This window comes from Schizosaccharomyces cryophilus, assembly GCF_000004155.1.
Source record: "Schizosaccharomyces cryophilus OY26 unplaced genomic scaffold supercont4.7, whole genome shotgun sequence".
NCBI classification, from domain to species: Eukaryota; Fungi; Ascomycota; class Schizosaccharomycetes; order Schizosaccharomycetales; family Schizosaccharomycetaceae; genus Schizosaccharomyces; species Schizosaccharomyces cryophilus.
This window is the reverse complement of record NW_013185630.1, coordinates 250398-268142: the sequence shown is the minus strand read 5'-3', so window position 1 is coordinate 268142 and position 17745 is coordinate 250398. Positions and strand designations below refer to the sequence as shown.

At 37.6% G+C, this 17745-nt stretch overlaps 8 protein-coding genes across 8 annotated transcripts; 4 read left to right on the top strand and 4 right to left on the bottom strand.

Annotated features, from left to right (window-relative positions):
- The first annotated feature begins 492 nt into the window (after positions 1–492).
- SPOG_03315 (phospholipase) lies at positions 493–2971 on the top strand. Its single transcript, XM_013169728.1, has 4 exons — positions 493–720; positions 758–1316; positions 1375–2109; positions 2149–2971. The coding sequence occupies exons 1-4, from the start codon at positions 514–516 to the stop codon at positions 2643–2645; spliced, it is 1998 nt and encodes a 665-aa protein (XP_013025182.1). The 5' UTR covers positions 493–513; the 3' UTR covers positions 2646–2971.
- Positions 2972–3106: 135 nt separating this feature from the next.
- On the top strand, positions 3107–4823 carry SPOG_03314 (xap-5-like protein). Its single transcript, XM_013169727.1, has 5 exons — positions 3107–3297; positions 3361–3805; positions 3852–3971; positions 4034–4129; positions 4176–4823. Exons 1-5 carry the CDS (start codon positions 3149–3151, stop codon positions 4233–4235), a joined length of 870 nt encoding a protein of 289 aa, XP_013025181.1. The 5' UTR covers positions 3107–3148; the 3' UTR covers positions 4236–4823.
- Positions 4824–4979: 156 nt separating this feature from the next.
- SPOG_05450 (ER membrane protein complex subunit 6) lies at positions 4980–5900 on the top strand. The gene is made up of 3 exons (XM_013170006.1): positions 4980–5080; positions 5129–5384; positions 5504–5900. The coding sequence occupies exons 1-3, from the start codon at positions 5027–5029 to the stop codon at positions 5512–5514; spliced, it is 321 nt and encodes a 106-aa protein (XP_013025460.1). The 5' UTR covers positions 4980–5026; the 3' UTR covers positions 5515–5900.
- SPOG_03313 (HAL protein kinase Oca2) lies at positions 5780–8814 on the bottom strand. Its single transcript, XM_013169726.1, has 2 exons — positions 8092–8814; positions 5780–8036 (listed from the first exon to the last, which is right to left on the bottom strand). Exons 1-2 carry the CDS (start codon positions 8159–8161, stop codon positions 6142–6144), a joined length of 1965 nt encoding a protein of 654 aa, XP_013025180.1. The 5' UTR covers positions 8162–8814; the 3' UTR covers positions 5780–6141.
- Positions 8815–9324: 510 nt separating this feature from the next.
- On the bottom strand, positions 9325–11704 carry SPOG_03312 (wybutosine biosynthesis protein Tyw1). Its single transcript, XM_013169725.1, has one exon. The coding sequence runs from the start codon at positions 11637–11639 to the stop codon at positions 9579–9581; it is 2061 nt and encodes a 686-aa protein (XP_013025179.1). The 5' UTR covers positions 11640–11704; the 3' UTR covers positions 9325–9578.
- Positions 11705–11968: 264 nt separating this feature from the next.
- Positions 11969–14449, bottom strand: SPOG_03311 (haloacid dehalogenase-like hydrolase). The gene is made up of 4 exons (XM_013169724.1): positions 13089–14449; positions 12875–12917; positions 12758–12820; positions 11969–12707 (listed from the first exon to the last, which is right to left on the bottom strand). The coding sequence occupies exons 1-4, from the start codon at positions 13119–13121 to the stop codon at positions 12136–12138; spliced, it is 711 nt and encodes a 236-aa protein (XP_013025178.1). The 5' UTR covers positions 13122–14449; the 3' UTR covers positions 11969–12135.
- A 44-nt stretch (positions 14450–14493) lies between these two features.
- SPOG_03310 (transaldolase) lies at positions 14494–17716 on the top strand. The gene is made up of 2 exons (XM_013169723.1): positions 14494–14562; positions 14677–17716. The coding sequence occupies exon 2, from the start codon at positions 14696–14698 to the stop codon at positions 15665–15667; it is 972 nt and encodes a 323-aa protein (XP_013025177.1). The 5' UTR covers positions 14494–14562; positions 14677–14695; the 3' UTR covers positions 15668–17716.
- On the bottom strand, positions 15642–17715 carry SPOG_03309 (phosphoprotein phosphatase). The gene has a single exon (XM_013169722.1). The coding sequence runs from the start codon at positions 17491–17493 to the stop codon at positions 15967–15969; it is 1527 nt and encodes a 508-aa protein (XP_013025176.1). The 5' UTR covers positions 17494–17715; the 3' UTR covers positions 15642–15966.
- Positions 17717–17745: the final 29 nt, after the last annotated feature.

Here is a 17745-nt window from a genome sequence, read left to right as displayed (position 1 = left end):
TCTTTACATTTCTTACGTTGTTTTCGTTTATAATTGTAAGAAGAAGTCAAGGAAGGAATATGACTATGGATAGTTGTCGGCGACCACATATTTCTATTTCTTATCATTATCGTACTAAGCAGTCTTTTTCTGTTGAAAATCTTAGAAATAAGCTACAGATTGAAACGTCGTGATAATATTATATTTCTACATGGTATATTTAGCTACTTACTAGAATTTGGAGAATTATATATAGTTCTTAGATCCCGGATCTTGTACGTAATCAAGCCTTGATATTTCTTTCTATTTGGAAGTGTACATTGATTTACCACGTAGATTTCAACTGAAGTTTAACCCTTCGTTTCGATGAAAACTGTATGGAAAGCTACTGATTCCACACTTTGTTTACTAGTGTACTCCAAGGCAAAATGCGACTAACGTTGTAGTAATCTGGTAACGAAACGTAAGCGATTCGGCTACTTTGTGTATGTTTACTTGAGTTCCATCAAGAGACGCTACCTACACTTAGATTAGATGCAAAATCCACCTCAAACGGAACCAATCCATCATGTTCAGTGGTTCTATTTATCCAATTTTGACCTCTACGATGAAACATCATGCATGGAGGCGCCTGAGCCGCAGCGCTGGCGTAGATTTTTGAATCATGACAATCGCGCGTTGGAAGCAAAGCACCAGGAAATCAACGATGCGAATGTTTCGCAAGAACCTAATCAAAAAAATGTAAGAAAAGGTAGATGCAACGTTTGCTGACTATTAGGTAATTGTGGGAGTATCAGGTCTACATGTTGTGAATTTACCAACACTAACATTGAAACCCTTGTATTGGCCTAGTAGCCGTAGAAACGACACTCTTCGTGTTGTCCGCGGGTTTTGGATGTATGAGGATACTGGATTGCCAGTGATCGATGAGTTGGCCGAAATTTTGGAAGAAGGATATCAGCGGATTAAGCCATATAACATAAATTGGGACAAGTTAGAAAATGATATAGTAGATGAAAACCAAGAGAGATCGAGTATTTTTTCTTCTGGAAGACGAAAGTCTTCTAAGGACACGATAAGCCATTTGCAATGGGCATTGAAGCCTCATTCTTCTGGAAAGTATGTCTTATATGAAGATGGGTATCGAGCACTCTTATGCCAGGGAGGATTGCTTTCTTATTTCTCGAAAGGAACGCAGTCTCAGCGCACTGGTCTGAAAGGAATTCCGGTAATTCGAGACTTCCCCGTGAAAGAAGACGATGGCTTCCGCGGTTTAAAGCAGGTAACTGATCTCTTTTTGGTTGTCCATGGAATTGGTCAGAAGAGATCTGAAACTGGTAAGACAATGCTTGTTTACAATGCGTACTGTTTACTAATGATTTATTTTCGCAAAAGAGGAACGCTATCAATTTACTAAAACGTGTAATGTGTTTCGATCGTTAATTCAAAAGCAAAAACTAATTATGAAACAAAATCCTTTGTTACGAGATGATTATGAACCTCAATTGCTGCCCATCTGCTGGAGGAACAAGATTAATTTTGACTCGTTCTTCCAGGTTACTGAGGACGACGAAGAAAGCGACGATGTTGATGGTAACCGATTCCACATTGAAGATATTGAAATTGATAGCATTCCAACTGTTCGTCGACTTTTTGGGGATGTGATGAGTGATATCCCTTACTATATGTCTCACCATAAAGATTCCATCATTCGCTCTGTCATTCGAGAAGCGAATCGAGTCTACGATTTATGGATAGATTGTAATCCTTATTTTAAAGAAAATAAAGGAAGGATCTTTATTATTGGGCATTCTTTAGGTGCTACCGTTGTTTTTGATATTTTATCACTTCAACCTACGTTCGTAAAGGAGCTTGGCCCCGAAATAGAAGACGATAAATATTTTAAGTTTGACACAAATGGATTTTTCTGTTTTGGTGGGCCTATAGGATTTTTCCTTTTACTCAATCAAAAAAGTATGATTCCCAGGAGAGGACGCGGGTCTAGCCATTTTGCTGATAATGCAAACTATATTAACAAAAATGTTTCGGATTCTTACGCATATTCCGGAAACGACCGCTACGGGTGTTTGGCAGTGGATTCCTTTTACAACATTTACAACTTTCTCGATCGTATGTGTCTTCATTTTACCATTACTAACCTTGAAACAGCTATCGCCATGCGTTTAAATCCTACAGTCGACGTGAATTATTCGAAAGGTATCCATCCCTCTAAACTCGTTTTTCTTCGAAAACCTTCCAGTATCTTAAGAGTCGTTTCTCGGCCAAATGATGCACCTGTTCGACTAGTTAGTTATCAACAGGCACTCAATCAGTCAAACTCTGAAGATAATGAAAGCTCTTCTGTATTGATGGATTCAGAACGGGATATAGAACTCGAAACGCGAAATTTCAAGCAAGAAAAACGAGCAAAATGGAGAATGCAAGAGTTAAATGAGAATGCCCAAATTGACTACGTTTTTACAAGTCAGAAAGGTATCATTTCGAACAAATATTTAACGATGTTATCCGCGCATACCAGTTACTGGAATAATGAAGACTTGGTCTGTTTCTTAGTTGTCGAAACAGCCAGGAAATTTGGAATCGCTAATTCCATTGAACAATTTCGAGGAAAGCGTGTATCTCACGATAATGCTTCTACATTGTAACACCGATGACACTTATAATGGCTGATGATGTTTTCAAATTTACATCTTGCTTTTCTTCTAGCGATGGGAGATCTAAGAATGAGGCATTACTTACTATTGAATTGTTTAACGAGTTATAAGTTTTCAATCACTCAGGATATATTTTTGATGATGTTTTTTCAAGCTACATTTATCCCTATGTCACCCTCAAATCAAGGATGAGACTTTTCTAAATTTGAAAAATGTTTGCTAAAGTGCACAGATATTTATTACCTAAATTGTATACGACTAGATTTAATTTATGAGATAATTAATTTGACAATCAACCATATGAAAATTGGACTGTGCTTTGAAATGTTGATTCAAAATTCAGAGAAACAAAAAATTTTAAGTAAAATTATAATAAAGGTAGCTTTGATGCAGTGTTTGAAACGAAAGGAAGTCTTCGTCAATTTAGGATACGCTTATTTAGTTGTGATATACCAAAGTTTACAACACTGTTGCTTTTTACAAAATTCAAGGTTATGAGCGGTTATGAGAATGCAGATGAGTTACTTGATCTTTTAAGAAAGCAAACTACTGGCTTAGTTCATTTGGAAGATTATCGACGGGTAAAACAAGGAATTGCTGAAAAAAAAGAAAAGGATGCACTTTCACAGACAAATCAAAAGATGTATGAGCAAAAGCCCAAATAATATTATTTGGAAAAGGTTAAAATAGTCCTAACATAGTCTAGCAAAAAGAAAAAAGGTGTTTTGAGTAAAAATGTGAAGAAGCAGTTGCAACTAAATAAGGGCAAATTGTCATTTGGACAGGAAGAAACTGAAGAAGAAACAGACGATAGAATTCAAGAAATAACTTTAAAAAAGAAACATATTGGAAAGGATCCTACTGCTAATACCTCGTTTTTACCAGACGCTGAAAGGGAAGCTTTAGAGGAAGCAAGGAAAGAAGAATACCGGAAACAATGGTTAGAAGAACAGGAGAGAATCAAGGAGGAAGAAATTTTGATTCCTTTTCTATACTATGATGGTACCACTACTCGATATAGTGTTAGGATTCGCCTGAAAGATTCGGTAGGTCACATACTGTCTAATATGAAAGATCAAATCCCAGGTCTAAAACGCGTCTTGGATATGGATAAATTCCTTTTAGTTCAATCTGATTTGATTATCCCTCATGTACGTCAATTTGACTAGAGGACGACTTGTTAACTTTTACATTTAGCATCACGAGTTGTATTACTTTTATCTGAACAAAGTCCAGGGCCCAAACGGAGCTCTGTTTGACTTTGACGCTTTGCGATGCCAAAATTCAGAGGTGGCAGCAACTCTGCAGTTGCCAGAAGTACGTGTATATGAGTTTTGAACGTGATCATTGAATTGTTTTGGCTAATTTTTTTTTTACAGAGGAAGATCCCTCATTTAGTTCTTAAGTCGTTTTATATGGAATATAGACATGTCTTTCCGTGCAATTGTTGGGAGATGTTTGACTCTAGGAAAAACGTAAGATGAATGACTTCTTTTTGGACGATTTAACTAATACATTTAGTATTCTCAGCAAAGAAATGAAGTCAACCCAAATGCTGCATTATTCTACAGAACAGGTTGACAAAGTTGACGAAAAAACTAGAAGATGATGTCCGTTCTAATTATATAAGTAATTATTTATTGCTATTCCTTTATGCTTTTTGGATGAAACTTGAATTGTTGAAGGATAGGTGAAATCAAAAATATCTGAAGTTAATTATACAACCACTGCAGCAAATAAAGATATGAAATGAATGACACCAAAGTATTTGAATAGAGAATTTTTAAACTTTGGCAAGTTCTTTTCACTGCTTTGTGGATTCTCATATGGATAAGCATGTATATATATCCATGTGATTGAAGGACCTCGAGGTGAATGAATCTTCAGTTTGTATCATGTCTACTCTTTGAGGAAAGCATTTTACTTGTTCTTAATTGGAGCTCTCTCCTTGATTTTTCAGAAGAAAAAAAAAAAGTTAAAGCCAACAAAAGTCAGAAAGCGTCCATTAGCTTTCATGATAACTTAATACAAAACCTTTGCTACGTTAGAAGCAAAAATATATGCAAACATTGATCAATTAGAGATTAGACATCAAGAATGTACTTACTTTTAGAACAATTGCAATAAGAGCATGCTTCATCGTTTGCAATCTTTGAATGGAATCTTTACGAATCTCTTCAATTTTAAAACTTAGATGCTTGTTAAACCAACCTTATGCTGTTTTTGACCCTTAGCAACAAATCTAAACAAATATCATATTGTCTGAAATGCTATACCGATATTTTTTAAGACAATCGAGTACAAATCAAGCTACTTACTATAGAACGATACCAGTTTGGCCAAAGTAACCTATTCCATTCCAGCTGGTTGAGATGCAGAAAAACATCCATCCGCTCGTCGCTGAAAATGCGGCTCATAATCAAAGGGTATGTTGGCTATATAATTTCTTCTATGCTAATTCTCATTTCATGCAGGTGGTATCATTCATTCGAAATATGACATTAAGCGTTTTTGGCTGTTCTGCGGGCATTCTAGGCTTAACTTCTTATTCTGGCGTTCTGTTTTACCTCTTCAGCTATCTATTCGTCTCGTTTCTAATATATGTGATTAAGATGGGTAGTAAAATTGGTGAGTATTACCAACCAGCTTCCAAGTTTTGGTATGCAAAGGTATTCGAGGGTATTCCTTCATTTGTCCTGTTTTGGACTCTTTTCTACAGCCTCGTTTACGGTATGTTTTTCGGCTGATGCGAATGAATGGTTACAAATTCCATGTCCTAAACATGGATATCCTATTGATTCTCTATCACTCAATTGATTGAGTTAATCTTCATGCTAACCATGAATTAGTTTATGAATAGAGTTATTCTGAAGAAATTAATACGCAAATTCTTTATGATGGGACCCTTGAATACTTTCTATCTTCACTCTTTATCGGACGTCTGATATAGTTTGTACGGTCAATCCATTCATTGAAACGACATTTCTGCATTTTGAAAGGTACTTCTGTTCTTTATTTACATATCTTCACCTTTCTTTTCCTAAGAAACTCAATCCCTTTCTAAAAAACTATGATGAATATGAAATACTTTGTCGAAATTCATAAATCCATCTACTACGTTTTGCCCACAGATGAAGTAAATGAAGCGCAAATCATAAATAATATTCAAAGAACATGAAAATGTATCTGATTTTTCTTAACCAGATAGATTTATAAATAACATTATCTTAAAGTATTAACCCACACAAGACTTCTTTTACGTTTTTATAATAAAAAAATTGAAAAGACAATAAAGTGGATCGATAAAAATCCATTAACTTAAATAGCATAATGATTATTAATAATGTCCCATCCGAAATAGATGGTCATAAACAGAAGAAAAAAAAAAGCAACAGAAAAAAAAAGGGACTTAACAGAACGCGGTAAATTACATATAATAAATACCTCTTAAGCAACCATTCAACCCGTTTTTCAGTTATGTGAGTGCTTACCGTTTGACATGAGGATATGGAGAGCCTTCGGGAGACACAAGGTTATGAAGATGGGTAGGAGAACGAATCACTTTGTTATTTTCCATATAGCACATGGAAATGCTTGCAACCCACTCATCAGCGAACACTTCATGGACATCATATCTTTTAATCGGATCCAACTCTAACATATGCAACACGACTGCACGAGTATCGCGGGGCAATAAACGCAGCAACCTCCATGGTCCGTACACTTCTTCTTTGCCGCTGATAACCGCATGGTGTTCAGATGCGCGTTGCTGTACATCTGGCGTTTTATAGGTCGGAGGACCCACGTCGACTAATCCACTCTCTTTAATTTCTTTCAAAGCTTCATCCTCAGAAAAATTTCCTTGTGTAGGAGGTCGCATGCAAAATAAACGGAAGGAATTATCGGTTAGTTTTGGGTATTTCCACGGGAATCTACGAAGCGCCATACAGCAAAAGATAATCGCACAAGACCATATATCAACAGAACGAGGATCGTACAATTTTTTGGTTAATGTTTCTGGAGCGAGATACGGATCAGAACCAACCACACCAGTCGCCTCCACAATATCCGCTTCGAATGGGTATTTAAATACCACAGCACTTCCAAAATCAATGATTTTCACGTTACAATTTTCATCAACAACGAGATTGTCAAGCTTTAAATCACGATGGGCAAGTCCCATGGAATGCAAATAAGCGACACCAGAAAGAAGTTGCTTAAAACAGCAAAAGATCTCAGGCATTGTCATTTGTCCACTCATGACAATCGAAAACATATCGTACGGTGCATATTCCATAACCTCATAAAATTTCTTATTTTCTTCTATAATATCCAGAGTTTCAATGATATTTGTATGGTGAAGAGCACTGCCAACACAAAATTCAGCAGTAACCTTTCTGGCATACTCACGCTCCGATTCGGATGGTCTGCGAGAACGAAATTCCTTGACGGCAAATATCTTTCCATCAGAAGAACGTTTCATAATGCGAACCGAACCACCAGCACCTGAGCCTAAGATGCGGCCAAATTTGCCATACTTCTTAAACAAACCGAAATGATCGTCTTCGATATTACTGCTTGATTTCGACTTGGAAACGCTTTTCTTATCAGACTTTTGGTGAGATTTGAAAAAACGACGTAAATCTAATGAACTGTGGTGTTTTTCATGCTTGTCATGTTTATCGTGTTTGTCATGTTTATCGTGCTTGTCATGCGAATGCAGTAACGATTTCAGAGACAGCGAGCTCGAGCTGTTGTTGTGGTGATTATGGTGGTGATGATGATGATGCTTGTGGTCTGGTTTTTTGAAAATAAACTGGGACGGAATGTCGCGAGGATCACTTTTGGTCGGGGCTCTACGGGTTCGACGATAAGGATCATTGGGATCACCAATTAAATCCTCTGAAGATGGAAATTCATGAGCAACTTTGAGATAACTGGGAGAAGAAGGTTTGTACTCATGATGATTTTCATCGGAATCATCTTCATTACTCGGTGATAACAAACCGGACCTAGAAAGAGAAGGAAGGAAGAGGGGGCTATTTCCAGGGCGAAAGACAGCTGAGGACTGAGAGGACGTATGGTCGTTCTCATCCGCCTCATCGTCTGAAGGAATTTGCGAGTTGGGAATTGAAATCGGTTCAAAGTTTTTTGCGGAGGAGGACCGGTAACGGTCTTCGGCAAGTTTAGGATCAATGTGGTCTTTTACTTGTATAGGAGACTGAACACGGGGCAAAGGATGATTAGGCTCATGAGAGTTTTCAACAGAGTTTTCAACATCTTCGAGGCCAAATGGTGCAGTCTCGCTTTGAATTGAAGACTTTGGGATGTCCTTTACTTGAACCTTATCTTGGAACGATTTTTCTAAAGGGGAAGATTCGTCTAAGAAGGGTTCGTTAGTATAACCAGAATTAAATATACAAGGAAAAAAACGTACCGGAATGTTCATCCTGAAGAGAGAATTTCGGAGCAGACCGTATATCAGACATATTGTAGACAGCGATCATATATGAGTGGCAGAAAATAATTACTGCAAGGAATCAATTGCAACAAATTATAAGTCGCGATTCAGAGAAGGGGAAAAAGTAATCTAAGGAGAGAGGGAAAATCAAAAAAAAAGTCAAAATAGAAAAAATGAAATAAATAAACAAAAAGTGTTTTTACGGTCAAGAACTTCAAACACAAGGTATCAACAAATGAAACAAGGAAAAACAAAAAGAAACAGAACCAGGTGTGCAAAGATACCGAATCTAAATAGTGCACATAAACGTAACCGTTTTTTACAAGTCCTGATTTGTTTTGAATGAAATCGCCAAAACGTAAACAAAGGTATAAGCAATTGAAGACGTCAAAGGTTCCCCTGAAAGGGAGGGATTATTAAAGTAATAAACGCCGTTCAATTCAATCTATTGTCTAACGATCCTGAGTTTTTATGAGGATACAGGGATTTACCCTATTTCTACTACGAGAGGAAGAGTTTGGGAAAAGGTAAATTCAGTTAAGTAGCAATCTTAATAAATATATGATCCGGTGCGGTAGCTATTGAGTTTGATGAATGACGATCAACATAACATATGCGGCCATTGAACGAATGATGTTGCTCGTTTAATGAGTGCTACCGAAGTCCGGAATTGAATTCAGCCATCAGCCGGCAATTGAGAATACAAATCGGCAAATGAAAGGTAACAAAACCAATCAATCCCACATCATACAAATCTTTTCATTAAGTAAACAGTTGGTGTGTTTACATGAAAAAAGAAATGAATGAATAATACAAGGAACTTTCATCAAAAGGGAATTTGGGCGGGAAAAAATATATAATGAATTGATGTTTGCTTTTTAAATATTTCTCAGCGAGTGCTGCTGCATTAACGTCAATGGAAGGGAAACAAAAAAAATAATGCGCTTCATTAAAGTTCGAAAAGGGTTCAGAAAAAGGTAGAAACCTTTTTGAGATGATTTGTTTATATTTTTTTGCAACATTCGCCAGCGAGCTTTATCTTTTAAGTTCGCTCATCCTTTTTGTGGAGTTCGGTAACCGGGTGCAACTTCGGCAATTGACGGTACATTGATGGTAAATAATACCGAGACAATTGGGTTTGCCGTTTGAAGGGATAGAAAACATGGGGGAGGGGGCGGGGAAAATGATGGAAAGCAATTATAATTCATTGTTTATTTACAAAAGTAGGAAAAAAGAAAATTTCAATCAAACCGTTTTCATCAAGATCCATTCATAGATAATTGAATAAATATAAGGAGAAATGAAAGTATTTATTAAAACAATTAACCATTCTTTAACAATTTGTAAAAAGCCATTCTTTTTCGTTTACCTATTATACCCATATAGATACATTCGAGTCATTCCTTATTCTAAAATTCCCAAAACCTTAAAACATCCTATGCTATCTAAGAATTTCTCATAATTCAAGCAGCAATCTCTGAAACAGGTGCAGGCGCCGGGGTCGTTCCTGGCTGACCTTTATTTTTCTGTTTCCGGACAAATCGAACATCTTCGGGACTAAACCCACCATTACCATAATAGGCAAAGTCTGGGGTAGGAGCTACGTAATCTAAAGGATCAAAATCTTTTTTCGAACGCCATAACTCAAAAAACTTGGGATAGTCAATGTGCGTGTACCATACATTGTCCTTTTTAAATTTAGTTTGCGCAACCAATAAACTGCAGCTGTGAGCATGCTCAGCGGCAATTTCATACTTGACACCTAAATCTCCCAAGTACTTATCTATGTTTTCAATTAACTTCTTTGTGAAGTCAATAACTTCTTCGTAGTATGGTACATTCTTCATCGTTAACGGCGACTGGTCCGAATTTCCACTGTAAGTCACTCCTTTAATCTCAATAAAACAAGGAATGCCCAAACGAATAAGTTCAGTATATTCTTTAATTTGCTCCATGTTAAATCCTTTCACTAAAGTCATTCGATATACCGTCCTTTGCTTCTTTTCACGCAAAATCTCCAAACACGTCAGCAACCGCTCCCAAAAGTCTTTAAACAAGGGTCGATCGACTGACTTAAGACTTTGTTTTGTGCTGGCGTCAATTGAAACATATAATTGAGTCACCATTCCCATCTTCTGGAATGCTTCTGGGTGCTGAGCATTCGTAACAAGGAATGAAGAGATCTCTCGTTCGTGTAGCATTCCCACAAATTCATTGATGTATGGGTAAAAGATAGGTTCACCGACCAATGACAATGCACAATGTCTCACACGAGAAGCTTCCGCAAAACGATCCTGGCGGACTCCAGGTACACCTCGCATTAATTTCAATTTTGAGTAATGTGACTCTAGGATTCCCTTCAAAATTAACTCTGGAGGATCTACTTTCCAGCGCCACTCCGTACCAACTGGATTCGTGCCGTGGCGCCAACAAAAAGTACACTTGTTGGCACAAGCTAAACTAGGCGTAGCTTCCATACACAAATGACTACGGATGCCATAGAAGCTGTATTTATAGCAAAAACCTCGTCCACGAATAGCAGATTTCGTCCAGCGACAAATTTTAACACCACTATGAGAGCCAACAACACTGTAACCCTGCTTTGTCAGTGCTTTGTAAGTTGGAGATACGGTAGAAACCATTTCCTTGGTGCCAATGGGCAATGAAGCTTCTGTCTTGGCTTTGGCCATCATCGGACCCATATCTTCAACATCCATTACGTCTGAATTACCTTCTCCTTCATCCATAGGGCGCAACAATGTTCCTTTTCTCATATGTTCAATGACAGAATTTGTCCATTGAGTTAAGACGTCAATTTGAGTTGCAGAAGCTAATTGTGTATTCATAATACCCATAGGAGCAATTCGTTGGGCACCAAGCTTGCTTAACCATTTATCGGCTTCAATGGCTTGATAGCAAAACATATCACCAGGATAATTGTCCATGTCACCGAGTCCAAACACGGCATACCCAGACAATTTTTGTAATGGATTTTTCTGAACACGGAAATCATAAACAGTCTCACGTAAAGTAGACAAGTAGAAATCTAAACTACTTTCAATGGCATAAGAGGGCAAAACAAGAAGATAGACGGCATTCTCTGGGCAATAAAGGAAATATTCTTCCAAATCGATATAGTCCAAACTCAACAATTGCAAATCATCTCTTTGAAGATTCGTCGATAACAACTTGTGTACTTCATTAGCATATCTCTGAGCTGTTCCTCCTAAAGTGGCATAGAAGATGCAAATTGGCGAATTTTGCAAATCAATCTCGTTCTGAGACTTCGAAGTTGACTGAACAGGTCTAGTCTTCATATTCTTTCTAGTAAACCTCTTTGTCGTTTTCTTTTGCTTTCCATTCTCTTTTTCATTTAACACAATTCCTTCAGCTGGAACGGCCAATTGCCTCTTATTTCGCGATATAATTAGATGAGCTGCAACGGGCAAAAGGAGGACTAAATAAAAAACTAAACCTCTGTAAGTCCCCCATTTTTCTTCCAAAAACGCAAGATCAAAACACATGTTGGCGTTTCTTTCTAACGTCTCTGGTAGTTGGAAGAAGGAAAAGTTCAATAAGCCTGTAAGAGGGTACCGACCAAAGCAAACTTCTTGCCAATCAGAGGCAAGAAAAATCGGATCTTCTAAATGAAAAATTGAGTTTTAGAGCTATTGTTAGTAGTTATCAAGTAGTTGTTTTCTGTGCTTTTGTTATGGATAAAATTTTACTTTTCTGGATTTATGCATTTTCCTTTAGTACAATATGTAATTATCAGATTGCCATGAAGTATTGTTGATTTTAGCTGGCTTTATTCCTGTTCAAGGATGACACATGATTTTATAGAAAAACAGAATTGAGAAAAAAAAATAAAAAGAAAATCATTTCATTGGAACTTTGCATCATTATCCAAAAGTGGTCTTCACAGACGTAAATGTACAGTTTTAGAGTTGAGAAAACAAGTCTAACTATTTTTCAGGACTTACAATAATGAAAGAAAGAAAGCCATATAAAAAGATAGATTTACAATTTGCGCAAGTCTATTTCCCTGAGGGAAGAACACTTGATGACTCCCTTGTCGGCAGCTTGCTCAGGAGACAAAGAGAAAAAAGGAAGAATAGAAGGATCAGGAACCCAAATTACTCTCATATCAGCAGCTCTTCCTGATTCAAGGCCTAGAATGGAGTCTTCAAAAACAAGACAATCCTTAGCCTCAATCTCTGGTTGTCCCTTTACTCTGCGCTTTTCATTAATGATTTTCAAAGCGATAAACCAGATATCGGGATTCGGCTTTCCGCGGCCAGGAAGAAGACGATCGTCATCTCCCGTTACAATGTTATTTTCAAATAGTTGAAACATTTCTCCTAGATGCGCCGTTTTCTTTACAAAGTTATGAGTATCACTAGAGGTCGCGAGCGCTATAGGGATGTCAAGCAACTTGCATTGGTGTAAAAGCTCCAATGCTCCAGGCAAAGGCCGAGTTTGTTTCCAAAGCTCAGATTGCAATTCACGCTGCATCTGGATGTACTGATCGCTAGATATGTCTAACTGGGACCATTTCAAAAAAATTTGACAAGCTTCTCGAGAAGGACGGCCTTTTTTCCATACGATTGTTAGCTGTGTCAAATATACAACGTACACATACCCATCATTTGTGCTTTGATTTCCATAGGAAAAGAACCTTTTTGGTATCGTTCCAATATGATGTCTTGTCGTAAAGATTAGTTTCAGCAAGAAAGGAGTGGAAACGAGAAAGGCATACTTGTGCTTTTTGTATAAATGGTTTCCGTGTCTAATAAAAGACCCTAGTCCATGTTAATATCTCTTGCTCAATCAACCAATTTGTAGGCCAGTGTTTGAATAAGGACGTGAGTTTAATTAACTTTAAAAAAAAAAGTATTCTAGGTAATAAAAAAAAAAAGAAAAGGAAAAAAAGGCACGATATATCACGTTTCTAGCACAGGAAGAAAACTTACATCCATATCGAAAAGGCAAGCTTTAGGAGGCATCTTGATGTTTGAAAAGATTATAGATTGAATTCAGTGGGACAAAAGACAGAGAAACAAATGAAAAAGTTGTCTATTTTGGATATTTTCAATTTTATAAGATTTGCGTTTGTGGGTTGGTCAAGATACAAAACTTTGGATAGCTCAGGTCCTTAAGGCAACAAAACCAAGATTTGAGTATCATTCAAGGCTTCTTTATGAAACATTAGAGGATAAAAAGAACTATGGCAGGATTCAACTTTGGTTTGCTAGAAGGGACTTTTTCTGTGAATTGAATCCTTTGAATTTCCAAAAAAAAAAAAAGAAAAGAGTAAACAAAAAATATATATACAACAATAATAATAATAATAACAATTCTTTTCCTTTATAGAAAAATCGAAAGAAACAATGTGCGTTGTTAATAAATTTATAGATTTTTTGGTTTCTAGGTCGTTGTAAACAATCACTTTTGTTTACATGTGATCCATCCTAAGAATATCCTTATTTCTGCGTCCAAAGGATTCATATAGACAATAATTTGTTAAAATTAGAGTGAATTTCTACTGAGAAATCCTTTTATCCTTCCTTTCCACTATTTATGTCAGCTTGAACATATAAACATCAAACCGCCTTGATCCTAGTAATGAACAACACGATGTAGCAAAGAATTCTAATACATTTTCCTGTTAAGTGTAGAGAATTCAAACCCCATAAGGTTCCTTTAGACAACTTTTACCCTAAAGGCAAGTATTTCTCGAACTTTGTAATCTGATTAACTGATAAAACTGATCAGACAAACGTGTGTATGTCACAGGAAGAATTCTGTGGAGTATGAAGCGAAATTTATAAGTAAAGTATTTAATGCAAAGTTGATGTTAATCAGATCATCATTCGTTTACATGAAACGAACAAAGCACCGATGCCTGAAAAGCAATATTTTCTTTCGTATTCAACTGGCCTAATGTTACATATAAAAAAAATAAAGAATTACTTATAGAAACGAAAATCTTTACCCTTAGTCTCTATGCTAGCTAGCGGTTATTAAAACTATTCCAACATATCTTTGGGATTGTTATCCTACTAAAAAAAGTATCGCACAATTTTCGCTCTATGACTTTTTGTTCTTTAAATTTGTTTTTTTTTTTTTACAATCTTCTCATCTTTTGCTTTCCATGAAAGCAGATCCAAACGATGCTTTACTAACCTTCTATACCCAACTAGCAAATACATAAGGAAGGACAAGGGGGATATGCATGTTCTGGAACAAATAAATGGTTGGTAATCACGTTTCCTTTCTTTTTTTTTTTTTTCTTATCTTCTTTCCTTCTCGCGCGAACGGGTTTGGAGTAAATTTAACATAAGCTCCTTCACCCTCCTTGAAATCCATAAGCTATATATTTTCCAGACGCGTACGCATCCAACGTTTACCACACACGTATCACTATACCCGAAGGTAGAATTATCTGTAAGTAACTGCTGGTTTTATCATATTTTTCTTTTGTTTTTTTGTTGTTTTAATTTCACAGCAAATGAAGATGATGTTAATTGTGCCTTCAGTAAACTAACCAAGACTATGTAGTTTATATTAGTCAGCAAGCATGTCTTCTTCTTTAGAACAACTCAAGAGTACCGGAACTGTTGTCGTTTCCGACACTGGTGATTTTGAATCGATTGCCAAATACAAGCCTCAAGATGCTACTACCAATCCCTCTTTGATCTTGGCCGCCTCCAAGAAGCCCCAATATGCTGCCCTTGTCGATGCCGCCGTCGAATACGCCAAGAAGCAAGGCGGCTCTCTCGAAGACCAAGTCGAGAATGCTTTTGATCGCCTTCTCATTGAGTTTGGTACTAAAATCCTTGCTATCGTTCCTGGCCGTGTTTCCACCGAAGTTGATGCTCGCTTATCTTTCGATACCCAAACTACCATTCAAAAGGCTCGTCAATTGATTAAGCTCTACGAAGAAGAAGGTATCAGCCGTGAGCGTATTTTGATCAAGGTTGCTTCCACTTATGAAGGTATCCAAGCTGCCAAGCAATTGGAGCAAGAAGGCATCCACTGTAACTTGACCCTTCTTTTCTCTTTCGTTCAAGCTGTCGCTTGTGCCGAGGCTAATGTCACTCTCATTTCCCCTTTTGTTGGCCGTATTCTCGACTTTTTCAAGGCCAAGTACAACCGTGAATACGCTTCTCACGAAGACCCTGGTGTCCTTAGCGTTAGTCAGATCTACAACTACTACAAGAAGTACAACTACAAGACCATTGTCATGGGTGCTTCCTTCCGCAACATGGGTGAGATTAAGGAGCTTGCTGGTGTCGACTTCTTAACCATTTCTCCTGCTCTCCTCGAGCAGCTCAACAACAGCCAAGAGCCTATCCCCAAGAAGCTTGATGCCTCTCAAGCCCATGGTCTTGACATGGAAAAGATTTCTTATCTTGATGACGAGTCCAAGTTCCGCTTCAACTTCAACAATGATGAAATGGCCGTCGTCAAATTGGCTACTGGTATCACTGCCTTCGCCAAGGATGCCGATACCCTTCGTGGTCTTTTGAAGGAAAAGCTTCAAGCTTAAGCTGCTTCCTTGTTATGTCTATTTCTTTTTCAGAAATTTTATGTTTCCTTAGATTTTTCTTCGATATAGAAAATAATAAACTCAGTATACCTCAATTTGATTATTCGGTTAATACCGGTCTAAAAAATGATTGTTTACAGTACAAATGAACACATGACTTTCCTCTGTTTTTAACCTATAGCTGATAGTTTATATAACGTTACTCTATCACTGTCAAAAAGCAAATTATCGCTGAGTGAATCTAATAAATAAAAAACCGAATGAAAATGGGTAAAAAGAAAGAAGTGCCACAATATTCACTACACATCAAAGGTCTGTTCATCAAATATCTTTGACCTATCTTCTGGAGGCCATTCCAAACGCTTCCAGGTGCGAATTGTCCGTTTCGAAGGGTTTAATTCCCATAGTCTGGCACGTCGAATATATCCGCCATGTCCACCGTAACCGCCAAACCCAGTGCTTCCTGCCATACAGAATCTTACCTTGTAAGTCGTATGAATTCCACAGAAGTCATTTACATGATCATGACCGGCTACAGCCACAGGAATTTGCAATTCGCTTAACGTCCTTGCTGTCCCTGGATCACAATAGGATGAGGAACATTTCTCTCGATATGATCCGACCATGTCCTCCACTTCGCAAAATTCTTTTAATGGTATATGAAAAAATACCATTTGAATAGGATCGTTTTGAAATTCTGTCTTTTTTGATCGCAACCAAGCAAGTTGGTCTTTCTTGATAGCATCATACACGGGACAAGCCCGACCATTTGTAGTTCCTGCATGTGAGTCTAGTACGTATATAGAAAATCTTTTTGGGCTTCGCAAAACGAAGTTCCCAACCCCAGAAATATTTCCCATTAGTCCGATATTTCCAGGGACCTGGTGAACAATTTGAGCCATCTCATCATTAGCCAAATCTCCTAAACTGTCATGATTTCCATAAGTAACAGCGAACGGTATATCGTAATCTACTACGGAAGCCAATGCTTTCATAAGAGACGTTTTGGAATCGTCCACCGCGTCACCAGTAATCAAGTCCCCTGTAAAGAGGACAAGATCTGGAGATTCTCGTTTTAAAATATCCGTAACAAAAGCATGAGTCGTTGCGTCTGCCATACAGTCTGTGGGACGTTCTGGAGGATACGAATCTCGACATTTTGTACGGTCAGTCGCATAATGCAAGTCTGATAACTGCAAGATCTTCAACGTTTCCCTCCTATCGTCAAAGGGCACATCTACAAATGCGGGTTCGTTCTTCTTAAGATCTTCAATAGCTGGAACAAGGGGATACGAGCAAAATCGTTGGGTCAGCAAAATTGGACGACCTAGGTAAAGAAACTGTGATTGCACTGGACTCCATCCTCTTCGTACTTCGCTGGCATCAGTACCGAATAAACCTTCCACATCACATACGTCCCCATTTGGACCGTATTGAATATGAAGGTTATGTTTCTTTCCTTTCATCAATTGATGGTCGATCATTAAATTTTCGACGGTTGGTGTCACACCAGCAATATACCTGCTAGGCCTTTTTACGAACACGTACGCCCGTTTCCAAGGAAGCCATGATCGATACAAATTATGGCTAGAGCGATCCCATCGCCAAAAGGAAAGTACAGGTCTGCAAAAGGGAGAGAAAAGCCCGCATTCGACGATGCGAACATCCTCAATTGGTGTTTGAAGGTAAGCTAACTTTGAATTGGAAGATGTAGGGAATTGCGTCTTAACAAGCCAGTAATCAAATATAAGAAGGCAAAAGTAAAGAAGCACAGCATAAACCAAGTTCTTGCGAATCAATTGAACCGTTCTTGTTAAAATCCTCATTTTTTACTAACGAGGAGATTATAACAAATATACCTTTAAGAAAGACTAAAAATCGCCCTCTCTGCAACCTCTATTGACTGATCTCTGTCCCAGCTTTCAGTTCCTTGCAAAATAGCCAGTCCGCTGAATTTCTGGTGTAAGATAGAGATAGAACTATGAATAAAAACCAGTCGTAGAAAACTTCCTTTTTCTTGGAATTTGCATGAATACAGTGAAACCACTACATGTTTGTTTACGTTCAGTATTTAAAAA